The sequence below is a fragment of the Onychostoma macrolepis genome, chromosome 03, assembly GCF_012432095.1.
Source record: "Onychostoma macrolepis isolate SWU-2019 chromosome 03, ASM1243209v1, whole genome shotgun sequence".
Taxonomy (NCBI): domain Eukaryota; kingdom Metazoa; phylum Chordata; class Actinopteri; order Cypriniformes; family Cyprinidae; genus Onychostoma; species Onychostoma macrolepis.
The window spans coordinates 37,439,775-37,459,165 of NC_081157.1; the positions used below are offsets into that span (position 1 = coordinate 37,439,775).

The 19,391-nt window shown below is 38.3% G+C and overlaps 1 protein-coding gene across 2 annotated transcripts; it reads left to right on the forward strand.

Annotated features, from left to right (window-relative positions):
• The first annotated feature begins 160 nt into the window (after window positions 1-160).
• grna (granulin a) lies at window positions 161-19,173 on the forward strand. 2 transcript variants are annotated; one of them, XM_058770845.1, is made up of 24 exons: window positions 161-230; window positions 508-591; window positions 1,349-1,486; window positions 1,962-2,099; window positions 2,444-2,572; window positions 2,788-2,872; window positions 3,022-3,128; window positions 3,647-3,797; window positions 3,890-3,973; window positions 4,088-4,185; window positions 9,554-9,707; window positions 9,802-9,893; window positions 10,231-10,384; window positions 10,479-10,570; window positions 10,911-11,064; window positions 11,159-11,250; window positions 12,867-13,020; window positions 13,115-13,206; window positions 14,216-14,369; window positions 14,464-14,555; window positions 14,660-14,899; window positions 17,001-17,243; window positions 17,324-17,572; window positions 18,240-19,173. In XM_058770845.1, exons 3-24 carry the CDS (start codon window positions 1,349-1,351, stop codon window positions 18,390-18,392), a joined length of 3,045 nt encoding a protein of 1,014 aa, XP_058626828.1. In that variant the 5' UTR covers window positions 161-230; window positions 508-591; the 3' UTR covers window positions 18,393-19,173. The 2 variants fall into 2 exon arrangements, with proteins under 2 accessions (XP_058626828.1, XP_058626826.1); XM_058770843.1 differs by lacking the exons at window positions 161-230; window positions 508-591; window positions 1,349-1,486; ... (6 more) ...; window positions 4,088-4,185; window positions 9,554-9,707 and adding exons at window positions 13,544-13,695; window positions 13,790-13,881; window positions 15,933-16,208 and having other exon boundaries at window positions 9,806-9,893.
• The last annotated feature ends 218 nt before the right edge of the window (window positions 19,174-19,391 follow it).

The window sequence follows — 19,391 nt, forward strand, 5'->3', positions numbered from 1 at the left end:
ACTCTAGAGCTTTTTATTTGATCTTAGTTTAGTTTAGTTTAGTTTAGTTTAAACTCCTCTAAACTTTTGATGTGTTCGTCTTAAGTCATTTTGCCATGCACATTTCCAGGGAATCAAACACGGATGACACGCCTCAGTTATTGACAGAGGCGGAGCTTGACAGAGCTCTACATTAAGGGGCAAGCATTAATTAATTCAAGCACAGTGTGGAAACGTTGCGAGGGGACAAGGTAGGTCTTGTATTTCCGTCGTTCGTCTCAGACGTCCTTTGTGTGTTTTCAAACAGCATGGTAAAAGTTTTGTGGGAAAGTGTTTTGCTCATTCATTGTGATTTATTATGCAGAAGACGTCACTCGTTGCTATAGCAGATTTATTTCCTGCAAGGAACTAACTCACTTTTATGTACCATACTGATGTAGTAAACGGTTAAAGAGAAATAAATTGAATGATGAATTTAATTAATTTATCATTTTTATATAATAAAATACCATTTATGTCTGCTCACAGATCGGTAACTTGGAGCCCACGGATCCACGGACTGATCATTCACCTTCAGCCCTTTACATCCACCTGTTCATTTAACAATTAAAAGTAAGTTGAATTGAAGTGCATCCTCTCTCTTTCTTTTACTGCAGAAGAGATTATTATTATTTTATTTATTTATTTTTTTTTTTTCTGAAATAAATGAATTATTAATTTAAGCATTATGCTCAGTGAGAAACAGCAACTGAAATGAATCAGTGACTAAAAAAAGGTAAAATACCACATTCACAGTTTCCCCTTTTTGCTGCAGTAGAAGCCTGGGTGGTAAAGCCAGTCTCTCAGTCGCAATGTGGATTCATAAGGGAGATTCCTTTTGTCTAGAAAAGGAAATAAAACTCCACGGTTTTAATTGACTGATGCCCTGATTTGCCCTCAGTCAGAAATAAGAAAATAAGACACTAACCAGCCGTGTGACAAAATTTATTTTGCTGACTTAGTTTGAACCACTTTCTCTGAGACATGTATAATCCTGAGTTTCAGTTACTGTTTCTAAGGTCAGCATAGTTTCTCTGGTATGCTTTTGCTTCTGATTTCTAGATGTGAAAGAGGAAGCGATACAAGAATTAAAATGATATGCTTGCATTGTTATAGCTCAAAAAAAAAAGAAAATAAAGTACATACAGTATATGTCCTCATACAGTATATCTGAAAAGGTTTGTTAAATTGCAACCCTGCATGTGAGATATAAAGGTCTGATGGGTTACATTGAAAGTTTGTATCATTGTCCTCTAAAACACATCAGACAAATTTCATATTTCAAATCTGTTACTTTTAATGATTTAACTCTCTCTCTCTTTCCATCCAGATGTTGAAATTGACATTAGGCCTCGCTCTGGTGACTCTGGTTGCTTGCTCGCAGTGCCCCAACAATGAAGTGTGTGAGGCAGGCCAGACATGCTGCCAGGATTTCACCGGAGAGTTCAGCTGCTGCCCTTTCCATCATGTGAGAGACCGAACTAGTGACAGATAAATAAAGACAGTTTCATTTCAGATTATTAGTGTCAGGTACTCTTCTATAAAAGCAATAAGGTTGTAGAAAGCATTTCAGATCAGACACTGCACAATGATATGAAAGTTAGTGCTCTGTGGTTACTCTTTATTTATTCTCTCTCAGATATTCCTCAATAGCACCCTTTTTGACACACATTCACACTGTCAGCTCTTGTAATAAGGGATATGATAAGGCACCCGTATAGTATCAACATGCAAATCACTCTTTGATGACTTTGCTATTCAAAGAGTGCAAAGAAATGAAGCTGTACTCAGGAGGTTGTCTGTCAAATGTCCAGCTTCAGTGCTGTATTGCTCAATGAACTCTTTCCAATATGTTTGCTTGAATGATCAGCTCATGCATGCGTCTAATTGTGTTTGTGTTTGTGTTTGTGTGTGTGTGTGTGTGTGTGTGTGTGTGTGTATAGGGAGAGTGTTGTGAGGACCACCTGCACTGTTGTCCTGAAGACATGCTGTGCAGTGTTATGGACTCCATGTGTACAAACGCCACACATACAATGCTGTTTGTGGAGAGGATACCGGCTAAACAGACAGACCTTCCCAAAGTGAGAAATTATATTAGGGGTCTAAATAAGAGTACTCAAAGCTGCTTGTTTTGTCTTAAATGGATAGTTTAAGTTAGTTAAGTTATAGTTGCATCATTTACTCAACCTCATAAAAAAGAAGATATTTTGAAGAAAGTTGGTAACCAAACAGATGGTAGCTATTTAGTATTTTTTTTTTCAGTCAATGGCTACCGTCAACTGTTTGGTGACCAACCTTCTTCAAAATATCTTCTTTTGTGTTCAACAGGAGAAACAAACTGATACAGGTTTGGAACAACATGAGGTTGAATAAATGATGGCAGAATTTTCATTTTTGGGTGAGCTTAACAATCCTCATTCCTCAGTCGTTCAGAATGATTCCCTCATTACCTGCAAGTGAAGACGACATTACCTGTCCCGATGGCTCCTACTGTCCTGCTGAGTTCTCCTGTCTGCTGATGGCTTCATTATATGGGTGCTGTCCCGTAGCACAGGTAAGTTACATTATTACAGGAACAAGGGCCCAAACCATTAGCTCCTTGTCCGTGACATGGTGTATTGAATGGCCTCTCACCTTGTCACAAAAGAAGTGTGGTGTTGCTAAAACATAGACCCTTAGAGATATACTCTTTTCTATACTTTATTTGTTTTATAAGAATATATACTATATAATATATATAAGAATTTATACAATGTTTCTCTTTTTCAGGGCCTTGTGTGCTCAGACGGGAAACACTGCTGCCCAAAAGACCACAAATGCAGTGCAGACAGCAGTTCCTGTGTCAAACTAAAGGGTATGAAAGAGGTGGACTAGAGCGTTTCATGATTAAAACAAAGGAGATCCCATATAAATTTATAACGGGTTTACAGTAGTGAGATTAACTATATTAATTTGGATAGGATATAAGTGCAGCTCATGGTGTTGTCCTGTAATTGTTTGTAGTACCAGTTGCGGCTGTTCTTTGTGGAAATGGGACCTCAGAGTGTCCCGTGGACACCACATGTTGTGAGACAGAAGATGGTCAGTGGGAGTGCTGCCCCATGCCAAAGGTAGTTTGAAATACAGTAATATGTGTAGAGACATGTTGACATAGAGTTCTCAGTTCAGAAAGTTTCTTCACAGTCTGAGAAACATTTAAATAAATATACATTTTGATACTCGATTTCTTCTTTATTTTAAAATAAAAACTAAAAATAGCTATCAAAGCTAGTGTATTTCTGTGATACATTTTAAGATGTACTTTATTATTGTGATGGCAAAGGTGAATTTTCATTACTACAGTCTTTAGTGTCACATGATCCTTGGGAAATCATTCTAATGTGCTGATTTCATTACTGTCAATGATAAAGACAGCTGTGCTGCTTAATACTTTTGTGGAAACTGATTCTTTGATGAATGTAAAGTTCAAAAGAGCAGCATTTATTTGAAAATAATTTTTAATAACAATATAAAGCCTCTTCTGTCTCTTTTGATCAAATTCAAGGATCCTTGCTAAATAAACTTTTCTTAATTTTTTCATAAATGTTTTAATTTGCATTCTTTCCTCTGTCGTTTGTGTTTTCTGTAGGCTGTATGTTGTGACGATAAAATCCACTGTTGTCCAGAGGACAGTGTCTGTGATGTTGAAGGCTCCAAATGCATGTCCTCCACCAATCAGGAGCTGCCTATGTGGGCCAAGTTCCCTGCTCGTCTTAGAGCTGAATGGGAAGATCACAAACGTAGGCTATTATCCCAGAGAGTTATTAATTTTCTGATAACTTCCACCAATGCAAGTCAGCATTTTTGTTTCTTTGCCCTTATTCTTCAAAAGCTGCAGAAACTGAACTCACTACAACCAGACAAATCACTACTGCTGGCATGCAAATGACTACATTGCCTGGTGCACTACCAAAGAGTATGTGCAAATTTGTAGATATTGTATTGTAGCCATACATACATGTTTTATATATGTGCACATAAATAATAATACTTATCAAATGGTTTCTGTCATTGCCTTCTTTATATTCAGCCTCTGATGTTCCCTGCAATGACACTGCGGCCTGTCCAGATGGAACCACATGCTGTAAGACTAAAGAAGGAGGATGGGCCTGCTGTCCTCTGCCAGAGGTAAATCACCTCACCTGAACTACTACTTTAGCAGAATTGTACCCTGTGGACAATTAACTCAGCCCTTATATTTCTCCAAAACCTTCTCTCTACTGTTTGCACTGGGGATGCTTGGGAGTCTTCAGACTTTTTTATTTTATTTTTGACATTTTGCCTTTTATTGAAATAGGACAGTAAGTAGACAGGAAGCAAAGTAGGAGGGATGGGATCAGGAAAGGTCCACAATAGAGGTCGACCGATAGTGGATCTTACCGATACCGATAGCTAGGTTGGACCACTCTGGCCGATACCGATTAATCAACCGATAATTTTCAAAATGGATACTGAAAGAAAGCTAGTGCTTTACTATTTACAAAAAAAAAAAAAGCAGTAACAGTACTGAACCATACTTTGTAAATTAATAAAAATATTAATATTATTTACTATATTGATCATTAAAGTTATTTCATAGTTTGCTAATGTTAAAAGAAGAAACTTAAAAATTAAAAAATGTAGCCTATTAGTAGCTAATAGGGAATGTTGAAATGAACACACTCTAACAAGGAACAATGCTTCTACAGTTTTCATTAAAGCTACGAATGGACTCTTATTGTTAAGTGTTACCATTTAATTTCAACAGTCATGCTTAAAGTTGGCCATCTTTAAATATCTACACAAGGCCATAGCATTAAAATTACATACATATGGATATTGTATGTGTACTCACACACTTTATTTGCTTCTATTTTTTAACACTTGATAATTATCTAATCAAAAAAACAAACAAAAAAAGTTAGTCACACACCGTCTATCACAGGTATCACACACACACACACATACACACACACACACACACACACACACCAGACGCTTTGCGTTCAAATCAAGTGGCGGTCTAAAACAATTTATTTAATCACCAAATGGACATAAGTTTGCTTCAAAAATGAACAATGTGGCATAAATGAGTTTGAAGTTCGGTGTTTAAAAAAACAGAGCAAGCGGAAAGAGAGAGCGCGATCTATTACAGCTCTCTATGAAGCAGACTTTATTAGAGCCACAGAAAGGCAAATGTTTTGCTGAAAAATTTACAATACATAATTTATAGCCTAGGGTGAAGTCATTATGTACATTCACAGCGATTTGGGAAAAATATAATGTAATTTAATAGAAAACTATGTGAAGGGCGCTCTGTTCCGCGGCAGGCTTTTCTGTCGGCTGTATTTAAATGCAAGTCTGGAGTTTCTCTCTCTGTGCAGCGTGCAGTGTCAAGTGTCAAAATAAACAACACGTGCTGTCAGTGATTTCCGCCTCTAGAGGCCGCTCTCGTACTGTATAATGCCAGCGGACCCTTCTCAGCCACTCCAGCAATGGTTGCAAACCCAAAAACTATCAGCATTGGATTTTTGCCGATAATCGATAGTTGCGGCAATCAACTTCTGGTGCCGATTAATCGGCAAAACCGATGAATCGGTCGACCTCAAGTCCACGAGCCGGGACTCAATCTCAGGACATCTGAAATGGCATTATATGCATCACAAATTATATATATATATATATATATATATATCAGTATATATATATATATATATATATACAGTGTCTCACAGAAGTGAGTACACCCCTCACGTTTTTGTAAATATTTTATTATATCTTTTCATGTGACAACACTAAAGAAATGACACTTTTCTACAATGTAAAGTAGTGAGTGTACAGCTTGTATAACAGTGTAAATTTGCCGTCCCCTCAAAATAACTCCACACACAGCCATTAATGTCTAAACTTCTGGCCACAAAAGTGAGTACACTTTTGTGGCCACAGTGAAAATGTCCAAATTGGGCCCAAAGTGTCAATATTTTGTGTGGCCAACATTATTTTCCAGCACTGCCTTAAGCCTCTTGGGTATGGAGTTCACCAGAGCTTCACAGGTTTCCACTGGAGTCCTCTTCCACTCCTCCATGACAACATCACGGAGCCGGTGGATGTTAGAGACCTTGCGCTCCTCCACCTTCCGTTTGAGGATGCCCCACAGATGCTCAATAGGGTTTAGGTCTGGAGACATGCTTGGCCAGTCCATCACCTTTACCCTCAGCTTCTTTAGCAAGGCAGTGGTCATCTTGGAGGTGTGTTTGGGGTCATTATCATGTTGGAATACTGCCCTGCGGGCCAGTCTCTGAAGGGAGGGGATCATGCTCTGCTTCAGTATGTCACAGTACATGTTGGCATTCATGGTTCCCTCAATGAACTGTAGCTCCCCAGTGCCGGCAGCACTCATGTAGCCCCAGACCATGACACTCCCACCACCATGCTTGACTGTAGGCAAGACACACTTGTCTTTGTACTCTTCACCTGGTTGCCGCCACACACGCTTGACACCAAATAAGTTTATCTTGGTCTCATCAGACCACAGGACATGTTCCAGTAATCCATGTTCTTAGTCCGCTTGTCTTCAGCAAACTGTTTGCGGGCTTTCTTGTGCATCATCTTTAGAAGAGGCTTCCTTCTGGGACGACAGCCATGCAGACCAATTTGATGCAGTGTGCGGCGTATGGTCTGAGCACTGACAGGCTGACCCCCCCACCCCTTCAACCTCTGCAGCAATGCTGGCAGCACTCATATGTCTATTTCCCAAACACAACCTCTGGATATGACGCCGAGCACTTGCACTCAACTTCTTTGGTCGACCATGGCGAGGCCTGTTCTGAGTGGAACCTGTCCTGTTAAACAGCTGTATGGTCTTGGCCACTGTGCTGCAGCTCAGTTTCAGGGTCTTGGCAATCTTCTTATAGCCTACACCATCTTTATGTAGAGCAACAATTCTTTTTTTCAGATCCTCAGAGAGTTCTTTGCCATGAGGTGCCATGTTGAACTTCTAGTGACCAGTATGAGAGAGTGAGAGCGATAACACCAAATTTAACACACCTGCTCCCCATTCACACCTGAGACCTTGTAACACTAACGAGTCACATGACACCAGGGAGAGAAAATGGCTAATTGGGCCCAATTTGGACATTTTCACTTATGCCGAGTTCACACTGCACGATTTTAGCCCGATTTTTCACTCGCCAACAGGTTTTGATAAATCGCCGACAAATGCCCGAAATCGGAGGCAAATCGGAGATCATTCACGCGAGTGACAATCGCACAGTATGAATTATCAAAGATGCGATCTGAGGGAATCGCCGACACGTCGCCGACGCCTGTGAAATATTTGGCATGCTAAATATCTGGAGCTGTCGGTGATTCACAATCCTGCTGTGTGCAATGATTTCTGACTGAAAACTACATCGCGATGACCTTCAGCCAATGAGAGACAAAGATACAGGGCAGAGGGAAGTTCGGTGAGGAGTTATAGACCATATCAGTATTTTAATATGTACAATTATATCATAAGCACAAACGCTTGACCAGCCGCAACATCAGCATAACAGTTACTGCAAAATTATTATTTACCACTCTTTGCAGAACACAATCCCTGTTCCCTGCATCTCCCTCCTGCATAATCTGTTTTTCTTTTTGTAGCTGGAAATCAGGGCACAGACAATTTGCGGGCTATATTTTTACTGATCCATCGTGCAATGTGAACACAGCAGCGACTAAATGCTACCCCAGATAGTCACGCAGTGTGAAAACAACAGCGATCCGACGAGTTTGAAAATCGTGCAGTGTGAACTCGGCATTAGGGGTGTACTCACTTTTGTGGCCAGCGGTTTAGACATTAATGGCTGTGTGTTGAGTTATTTTGAGGGGACAGCTAATTTACACTGTTGTACAAGCTGTACACTCACTACTTTACAAAAGTGTCATTTCTTCAGTGTTGTCACATGAAAAGATATAATAAAATATTTACAAAAATGTGAGGTGTGTACTCACTTCTGTGAGATACTGTATATATATATATATATATTAGATAATATTTTAATAATTTGACCATATACAAGTTTGTTTGTTTTTTGACAGATTTATCTTATGCTCACCAATGCTGCGTTTATGTAATCAAAAAACACAGTTTGGGATTTTACGAAATATTATTACAATTTAATGTAACTTATTTCTATTTTCATAAATTTTAAAATCTAATTTATTCCTAAAATGGCACAGCTGAATTGTCTCCAGTCTTCAGTGTCACAAATCATTCTAATATGATGATTTGCTGCTCGAGAAACATTTCTTATGATTATCAATGTAGAAAACAGCTGTGCTGCTTAATATTTTTGTGGAAACATGATACTTTTGTCAGGAGTCTTTGATGAATAAAAAGCTGAAAAGAACAGCATTTATTTCAGATAGAAATATTTTGTAATATTATGAATGTGCTTACTGTGACTTTTGATCTTTTGATTGAATTTAATGCATCTTTTCTCAATAAATGTATTAATTTCCTAAAATTCATTATTGACCCCAAACTTTTAAACTATAGTGTACACTTTTGTTTTTGCCCCCATTTTTCATGAGCTGAACTCAAAGACCTAAGACTTTTTCTATGTACACAAAAGGCCTATTTCTCTCAAATATTGTTCACAAATCTGTCTAAATCTGTGTTAGTGAGCACTTCTCTTTTGCTGAGATACTCCATCCACCTCACAGGTGCGGCATATCAAGATGCTAATTAGACAGCATGATTATTGCACAGGTGTGCCTTAGGCTGGCCACAATAAAAGGCCACTCTAAAATGTGCAGTTTTACTGTATTGGGGGGGGGTCCGGGGGGGATCTGAAAATCAGTCAGTATCTGGTGTGACCACACATCTCCTTCGCATAGAGTTGATCAGGTTGTTGATTGTGGCCTGTGGAATGTTGGTCTACTCCTCTTCAATGGCTGTGCGAAGTTGCTGGATATTGGCAGGAACTGGAACACGCTGTCGTATACGGCGATCCAGAGCATCCCAAACATGCTCAATGGGTGACATGTCCGGTGAGTATGCTGGCCATGCAAGAACTGGAATGTTTTCAGCTTCCAGGAATTGTGTATAGATCCTTGCAACATGGGGCCGTGCATTATCATGCTGCAACATGAGGTGATGGTCATGGATGAATGGCACAACAATGGGCCTCAGGATCTCGTCACGGTATCTCTGTGCATTCAAAATGCCATCAATAAAATGCACCTGTGTTCGTTGTCCATAACATACGCCTGCCCATACCATAGTAATATTAATTTACTACACGTACTTACTGGTTAGGATTAGGATTAGGGTTTGGTTTAGGGTTACTTGCATGTAATTATGCATAATTTATTGTTATTATAATAGTAAGTACATGTAACGTGCAGCAAGGACACCTTAAAATAAAGTGTTACCGAATATTTCACAGAATAATAATTCTTTTAACCTCGCTTTCTTCTGTGGAACACAAAAGAAGATATTTTGATAAGATAACTATTTTCTCTATAGGCCGTGTGTTGTGACGACTTAATCCACTGCTGTCCTCATGGTACGACATGTAACGTTGCTGCTGGGTCTTGTGACGAACCTTCAAGATCTCAGCCCTGGTTCGAGAAGCTGCCTGTCAAACCGATCAGCAGTCAGAATGTGGCTGTTACACAAGGTAGATCAAAGCACTGAATCCAGCACACACACAGAATAAAACTACCATTTTATATGTTCTTGAACTGTCTTTTCTTGTGTTTCCGTGTATTCAGATGTTTCCTGTGATGGCACCACATCTTGTGCAGATGGAACCACATGCTGTAAGACTCAAGAAGGAGGATGGGCCTGTTGTCCTCTGCCAGAGGTAAATCACCTGATCTATTAAAGGAATAATTGGTTACACTTTATTTTAAGGTGCCCTTGTTACAGTGTGATTATACATTTAAGTACTGAGTAATATTAATTTACTACACGTACTTACTGGTTAGGATTAGGATTAGGGTTTGGTTTAGGGTTACTTGCATGTAATTATGCATAATTTATTGTTATTATAAGAGTAAGTACATGTAACGTGCAACAAGGACACCTTAAAATAAAAGTGTTACTGAATATTTCACAGAATAATCATTATTTTAAACTTTCTTTCTTCTGTGGAACACAAAAGAAGATATTTTGATAAGATAACTCAATTTTCTCAATAGGCCGTGTGTTGTGACGACTTCATCCACTGCTGTCCTCATGGTACGACATGTAACGTTGCTGCTGGGTCTTGTGACGAAGCTTCAGGATCTCAGCCCTGGTTCGAGAAGCTGCCTGTCAAACCGATCAGCAGTCAGAATGTGGCTGTTACACGAGGTAGATCAAAGCACTGAATCCAGCACACACACAGAATAAAATTACCATTTTATATGTTCTTGAACTGTCTTTTCTTGTGTTTCCGTGTATTCAGATGTTTCCTGTGATGGCACCACATCTTGTGCAGATGGAACCACATGCTGTAAGACTAAAGAAGGAGGATGGGCCTGTTGTCCTCTGCCAGAGGTAAATCACCTGATCTATTAAAGGAATAATTGGTTACACTTTATTTTAAGGTGCCCTTGTTACAGTGTGATTATACATTTAAGTACTGAGTAATATTAATTTACTACACGTACTTACTGGTTAGGATTAGGATTAGGGTTTGGCTTAGGGTTACTTGCATGTAATTATGCATAATGTATTGTTATTATAATAGTAAGCACATGTAACGTGCAACAAGCAAGGACGCCTTAAAATAAAGTGTTACCGAATATTTCACAGAATAATAATTCTTTTAACCTCGCTTTCTTCTGTGGAACACAAAAGAAGATATTTTGATAAGATAACTCTATTTTCTCAATAGGCCGTGTGTTGTGACGACTTCATCCACTGCTGTCCTCATGGTACGACATGTAACGTTGCTGCTGGGTCTTGTGACGATCCTTCAGGATCTCAGCCCTGGTTCAAGAAGCTGCCTGTCAAACCGATCAGCAGTCAGAATGTGGCTGTTACACGAGGTAGATCAAAGCACTGAATCCAGCACACACACAGAATAAAACTACCATTTTATATGTTCTTGAACTGTCTTTTCTTGTGTTTCCGTGTATTCAGATGTTTCCTGTGATGGCACCACATCTTGTGCAGATGGAACCACATGCTGTAAGACTAAAGAAGGAGGATGGGCCTGTTGTCCTCTGCCAGAGGTAAATCACCTGATCTAACAAAGGAATAATTTACAGAATATTAATTCTGTTAAAGGGGACATAACACACACAGTTTCAACCAATCTTGTATTAATCTTGAGTACCTACAGAGTAGTATTGCATTCTTCATATCTCCAAAAAGTCTGTAGTTTTATCATAATTATAAAAGAAAGATACAGCTTTATGATTCTCTCTGAAAACAGCCAAGCTCCTGGAGGCGTGCCGTGGGCAGAGCTAAAGAGTGCCTACAAAACAGAAATTTGATGCCGTTTCACTTACTGTCTGCAGTTCCGAAACATGACCGGGACTGACCTTTATCCCTGGGAATGCTCTATCTGTCAGTATCAAATAATGTGCAAATCCAGCATCGAACTGGGCCTTGTTTATAAAACATTCACCACCGAAATGACAGGAGCAATCAAACACGCTTGCGAAACTCCGTTGCTGCCCCAGAAAAACAAACCGCATTCACTGTTCACGTAACACTGGGTTCTTTGGGAAGCTGAACAAGATTGTTTTTCCCTCACAACCAAAAACACATTGAGAAAGTCCTGTGTAGGGCTGGCGAATGAAGCACGATGATGGGCGTGCTCTCGCCCTGGGGTGCGATTCCCGAACAACGACATAACTCGCTGATTAACCACCATAGTACGAAGCATTGTTTTGGAAATGAACTAGCAAGTCACGACTGTTTCCCAAACACGGTCGCATCTCCGTCGTTTGAACCACATTAGTTAAACAACATAGGGCCATTGTTAATGACGTCACACGCATGTGGTGGAGGAATAACTTCTGCTATTTAACTGATTAGAGATCTCTAAGATGCTACTGTATTGAATATGGCATGTACTGACTAATTCACAATTTTTTGTTCCCTGTCATTTTGCTTTATTTGATGTTTGATTCATTGCGGCTTCCCTCTGATGTCATACTCCTGGGTTCCCTTAGGCATTTATGCACATGCACACTTTTCAAAAACAGCGCTTACAATGGACGAGCAAAAAAAAAATTCAAATGCATTAGAACGGAAGATACAGATAGTACTGGATGTTAGCTTGCTTGTTGTGCCCAACAGCATATTTACTTAAGCCCATATATCTTACTAACAAGAAACTATGCTTCTAACCACAGGCTGAGAGCTGTAGTTCAAACCACGTAAGTTTGTGATGCTGATTACGAATGTTTGTTTGAACTATGGTTTCGGGAAACACTGAATCGTTAAACTATGCTGGTAACGACGGAACTTGCGACCATAGTTGGCTAACGTTGCTTTTGGGAAACGCACTCCTGGTCGATCTGTGCGCAGGCGCGTTCTTCCGGGAGAAGTGCCCATACAAAGAATTCCGCCCTTCATGACGTGATGAAAAGCCATGATCGAAAAAACTTTCTGAAACTTGTATGAACCCGGAAGGAGTGTATTTGGCACGGAGATACTCCATTATACATCCAAATCATTTTTTAAAACTTTAGTCATGTTTAGCTCAAGAATCCAACTCTTTAACAGTATAAATAACTCAGAATGCATGAAATAGCATTAGACATCCCCTTTAACCTCTCTTTCTTCTGTGGAACACAAAAGAAGATATTTTGATAAGATAACTCAATTTTCTCAATAGGCCGTGTGTTGTGACGACTTCATCCACTGCTGTCCTCATGGTACGACATGTAACGTTGCTGCTGGGTCTTGTGACGATCCTTCAGGATCTAAGCCCTGGTTCGAGAAGCTGCCTGTCAAACCGATCAGCAGTCAGAATGTGGCTGTTACACGAGGTAGATCAAAGCACTGAATCCAGCACACACACAGAATAAAACTACCATTTTATATGTTCTTGAACTGTCTTTTCTTGTGTTTCCGTGTATTCAGATGTTTCCTGTGATGGCACCACATCTTGTGCAGATGGAACCACATGCTGTAAGACTAAAGAAGGAGGATGGGCCTGTTGTCCTCTGCCAGAGGTAAATCACCTGATCTATTAAAGGAATAATTGTTTACACTTTATTTTAAGGTGCCCTTGTTACAGTGTGATTATACATTTAAGTACTGAGTAATATTAATTTACTACACGTACTTACTGGTTAGGATTAGGATTAGGGTTTGGTTTCGGGTTACTTGCATGTAATTATGCATAATGTATTGTTATTATAAGAGTAAGTACATGTAACGTGCAACAAGGACACCTTAAAATAAGAGTGTTACTGAATATTTCACAGAATAATAATTATTTTAAACTTTCTTTCTTCTGTGGAACACAAAAGAAGATATTTTGATAAGATAACTCAATTTTCTCAATAGGCCGTGTGTTGTGACGACTTCATCCACTGCTGTCCTCATGGTACGACATGTAACGTTGCTGCTGGGTCTTGTGACGAACCTTCAAGATCTCAGCCCTGGTTCGAAGCTGCCTGTCAAACCGATCAGCAGTCAGAATGTGGCTGTTACACGAGGTAGATCAAAGCACTGAATCCAGCACACACACAGAATAAAACTACCATTTTATATGTTCTTGAACTGTCTTTTCTTGTGTTTCCGTGTATTCAGATGTTTCCTGTGATGGCACCACATCTTGTGCAGATGGAACCACATGCTGTAAGACTAAAGAAGGAGGATGGGCCTGTTGTCCTCTGCCAGAGGTAAATCACCTGATCTATTAAAGGAATAATTGTTTACACTTTATTTTAAGGTGCCCTTGTTACAGTGTGATTATACATTTAAGTACTGAGTAATATTAATTTACTACACGTACTTACTGGTTAGGATTAGGATTAGGGTTTGGCTTAGGGTTACTTGCATGTAATTATGCATAATTTATTGTTATTATAAGAGTAAGTACATGTAACGTGCAACAAGGACACCTTAAAATAAAGTGTTACCGAATATTTCACAGAATAATAATTCTTTTAACCTCGCTTTCTTCTGTGGAACACAAAAGAAGATATTTTGATAAGATAACTATTTTCTCTATAGGCCGTGTGTTGTGACGACTTCATCCACTGCTGTCCTCATGGTACGACATGTAACGTTGCTGCTGGGTCTTGTGACGAACCTTCAAGATCTCAGCCCTGGTTCGAGAAGCTGCCTGTCAAACCGATCAGCAGTCAGAATGTGGCTGTTACACGAGGTAGATCAAAGCACTGAATCCAGCACACACACAGAATAAAACTACCATTTTATATGTTCTTGAACTGTCTTTTCTTGTGTTTCCGTGTATTCAGATGTTTCCTGTGATGGCACCACATCTTGTGCAGATGGAACCACATGCTGTAAGACTAAAGAAGGAGGATGGGCCTGTTGTCCTCTGCCAGAGGTAAATCACCTGATCTACACAGAATAATAATTCTTTTAACCTTTCTTTCTTCTGTGGAACACAAAAGAAGATATTTTGATAAGATAACTCTATTTTCTCAATAGGCCGTGTGTTGTGATGACTTCGTCCACTGCTGTCCTCATGGTACGACATGTAACGTTGCTGCTGGGTCTTGTGACGAAACTTCAGGATCTAAGCCCTGGTTCAAGAAGCTGCCTGCTCTCCCTAGAGCAGGCCAGAGGTCACCTGGGAACGTGAACTGCGACTCTAGTCATGTTTGTCCTGATTCCAACACTTGCTGTAAGAACACTGATGGAGACTGGGGCTGCTGTCCTTTGCCTGAGGTACAGTATATCTCAGAGGAGAAATACTTCTATCTAATCTTGCATGAGTAACCAAATGAGAAAATACACACTCCGTTTTCAACTTTGAATTTTATTACTCTTGGTGATATCGCTCAGTCCCTCTTTCACAATGATATTCTTCAAGTGCTCAGCAACATTTATTTGAGAAACCAAACTGTCGCAGACCTATTTTCAGACAATTTCCCTATAGCTTGAAAGTTTGGGGTTGGTAAGATTTTTTATTGTCTTTAAAAGAAATCTTTTACACTCACCAACGATGCCTCTGTTTGATATAAAAAAATACTATTATGAAATATTAATGCAATTTAAAATGGTTGTTTTTTATTTTTAATTACTTCAAAAGGTAGTTTATTCCTGTGATGGCAAAGCTTGATTTTTTCCAGTCGTTAGTATCACATGATTCTTCAGAAATCACGCTAAAATGCTGATTTGGTACTTTCTTATTATGTTCAATATTGAAAGCAGTTGTGCTGCTAAATATTTTTTGTGGAATACATTATAAATTTTTAAAGGATTCTTTGATGAGTGGAAAGTCCAAAAGAACAGAATTTATTTAAATGGAATATTTTAGTAACAGTATAATGTAGTTATTGCACCATTTGTTTAGTTTGATGCATCTTTGCTGAACTAAATTTAATTTATTTAAAAAAAATCTTATTGACCCCAAACTTTTGAATGGTAGTGCAAATAAGTTTATTGCTTTTCCTTAAGCACATCTTTAAAAAAAAAAGCATAAACCTCAGTACTTTTATATTAGATTTATTAAAAACTCAATAAATAAAAAAAGAAGAAGCTTTAAGATTCTATATACATTTTTCTACAAGTATGTTTATCTTGTTTACTGATGTTTAAATTGTAAAAATGACCCAGAAAATACCCATTAAAAATGAACTGTGCAGCCAAAAGGCACTAAGCTACTTTAGACTAGTTCTATCACATACTAATAGTGCATATATAATTATAAAGAATTAATAATAAAAAATAGCTAAAAGTCAGGTTGTTCTGTCTGCAGGCTGTGTGTTGTAAGGATAAATTCCACTGCTGTCCACACGGCACCACTTGTGACTTTGTAACACTCACCTGCACTAGCAACACCACATCTGTACCCATGTCAGACATTAACCCACCCTCAGCTAAGGAGGAACAGAGACAGCACGGGGAAGTGAAAGACAGAGTGGGGAAGTACAATAGCAGGGTTCCATGTGATTCTCAAACTTCCTGTCCAGATTACACTACTTGCTGTCTTATTGCAAAAACCAACAAATGGGGCTGTTGCCCTCTGCCTAATGTGAGTGTGACTCTGTTATATACAACACAGAGATGTTTATTTGTGCTAAACACTCACGCAAAGCCATGTTTTGCAGGTTGTTGTTTCACTAAACTACCCGTTTTTCTGGTTGTATCATCATGATATCACATCTATTAAGAAGGCCCTTTGTTTTGAGTGTGTATATATAGTTCCAGGTACTTCCGTGTACGTGCAACACAGATGCACAGTCCTCACTGACTCAAAAATAGATACAAAGTACAGTACTGTTTAAAAATTTGTGGTTGTTTTTTTTTTTTAAGAAATTAATACTTTTGATCAAAAGACATTCAAGACAGTAAAGACATTTAAAATGTTAAGTTATTTGGAGCTCTAAGAATCATTTAAAAAAATCATGAATATCAAAAATATTAAGCAGCACAACATTGATAATAAGAAGAAATGTTTCTCAAGCATCAAATCAGCATATTAGAATGATTTCTGAAGGATCATGTGACATTGAGCAATGGCAGTTGAAAATTAATTTTGCCATCACAGAAATAAACTACATTACAAAACAGCTATTTCAAATTGTAATAATATTTTACAATATTACATTATACTGTATTTTTTTTTAAATCAAATAAACACAGCCTTGGTGAGAATAAGAGACTTTTACAAACATGAAAAAAAATCTTACTGACCACAAACATTTTTATATGGAAATAGGCTGTATGCAATTTGTTTTGCAAATTTTAAAACAAACAGAGCATGTTGTGAAGGTCAGATTGCACATATGTTTTCAGCTTGAATCTTTTTCTCGTTTTTTCTCAGGCTGTATGTTGCACAGATGGGGAACACTGTTGTCCAGCTAACTATAAGTGTGATGTGACCAAAGTGTCTTGCATCAAGGGAGACGTGGTGATCCCCTGGTACAATAAAATTTCCACTCAAAGCACACCGGCTCCAAGCTTGGACCTCGGTACTGTTGAGTACGACGAGCGGTTGAGTTGCTCTGCAGATTCCACCTGCTGCCATCTGTCCACGGGAGAATGGGGCTGCTGCCCTCTTCCTGAGGTAAAAATATGTGTATATGGACTGGCTACAGAAAATCTATTCATGTTCAATACGTTTAATGCGCCTCTTATTTGCCATAGGCTGTTTGCTGCCCAGACCAGGAGCACTGCTGTCCCAAAGGCTACAGGTGTGACCTGCGTAGACGCTCCTGCATTAAAACCACCTGGCTGCACGTGGAAATAGTCCCACTTGCCCACATTGATGACCAAAAGCCACAGTCGAGCGTCTCAGAAAAGGACATTCAGTGTGGAGCTGGATATAGTTGCAAAGATAGTGAGACCTGTTGTCCAACCTCCCAGACCACCTGGGGCTGTTGCCCATCTCCAAAGGTACAGTAATGCATTAAACCTTAAAAGGTTTTTTTTTTTTAACCTTCAACCAAAAATTCATTTTTTTCCCCATTAGCAAAGTTATTTTTGTATTATTTTAAGCATAAAACCTTAAATATTTTAACACATTAAAATATTTTTACAACCAAAAGGCGAGCACATATTTACTTTAAACTAGTTGCATATCTTCAAAGGTAAAGTATTAAACTATCATTTACTCACCCCCATGTGAATAAGGTTTCTTTCAGCTGTGGAACACAAAAGGAGACACTTTATGTCTATAGTGCTATATTTTTTGTCCATACAATAAAAACCATTGGGGTCCGATGTTGTTTTGAGCACCCATGAGTTTCATTATGTGCACACAAACAGTTGAAACATTTTTCAGAATATCTTTTTTAATAGTACAGGTTTAATTGTACAAAATTAATTTGAAGAAGTTCATGGGTTAAAGATGTCAGTTTAGAGTTCCAGTGCATAATAGTTGGATCGAAGAATGAATTTCATTTGAATATATTCATGGAAATGAGCACACTGTCTTGTGATTTTAGTTCTATTGACTTTTCTGTAAATTCAAATGGCAGTCAAACTGTAAAGGTTTATCTATTCTTGTTCTTGTACTTTCTCTTACTCCTTTCTTTCCTTTGTTATCTCTCTCTCTCTAAAGGCCGAGTGCTGTGATGATATGAAACACTGCTGCCCTGCTGGATACAAATGTGGCGCGGGTGGAACTTGTACTTCAGCCGTAGGCTTTGACTGGAACAACTGGGACAACTGGAGGGTGTTCTTCTCCAAAAATAAACGAGCTATTACTCTGTAAAAAAAACAACAACAAAAAACCCAAACACCTGGGTTATTCCCACTCACTCGCTTAAATGGCCAACACTCCCTAAAGTGTCAGATTTTGAAAAATGTTACGTTTATCAAAGTACTAATCAAAGATAATCAGACAGTTTACTGCAAAAGGTTGATTTTATTTGCAGGAGAAAGTTTCATTAGGGCTGAATATGATGGTTAATATCTGTTTCCATTGTCTATCAGTAATACCAACTAAATTTTATCCACCGAGCCATTTGTATATTTTAAGAATTGGTCATTATTGTAAAGTGTACGTTCATAGTTTTGCATAGTTTCCAGTGTTTTGGTTACTGCTCAGTTTTATCTGAAGAATAATTTGACTGGAATGATGGAAAGATGTAACACACATTGAAGCATAGATGACCTCTAGTGGCTGGATTTAATTCACACGTCTGTCATTATAACTTGGCATGTATAAATATCACAGGTCTCAAAGGCTTACAGGTTATATTTTTTCAGACTTGACATCATGCAGTCTTGTGATTATGACCGCATTGCCCTGGATAAGGAAACATTTTAAATTAATGTCTTCAGATAACAAACATCACCCTTTCTGTTTAACTTCCTTATTGCAGGTCTTGATCTTTACCATGATTTCTATTGCCTTTTTTATTGATTTAAATACTGGTTATATTGATTGAGTATTGTGACAGATGACAAAAAGTTTTCTGAAGTAAAAATGTGACCAATCTGAAACCTTGTCACCTCTAAAAGAGAAATAAAAGAGAGATAAAAGGAAATTGCATTGTCTTTTGTACCCTCTTTTATCTTTCAAATGTATCCAAATTCAAATGTATTCAATTTATTTCAAATTTATAATTTATTACAACAGTTAAAAATGTATATTTATTTTGTATTTTATAAAAATATATAATAATTACAAATATGAAGGAAAAATACCATTTTTATTTAAAAATCATGGTTTTAGGTCAAAATTAAGGTAGAAATTGTAGATGCTGTG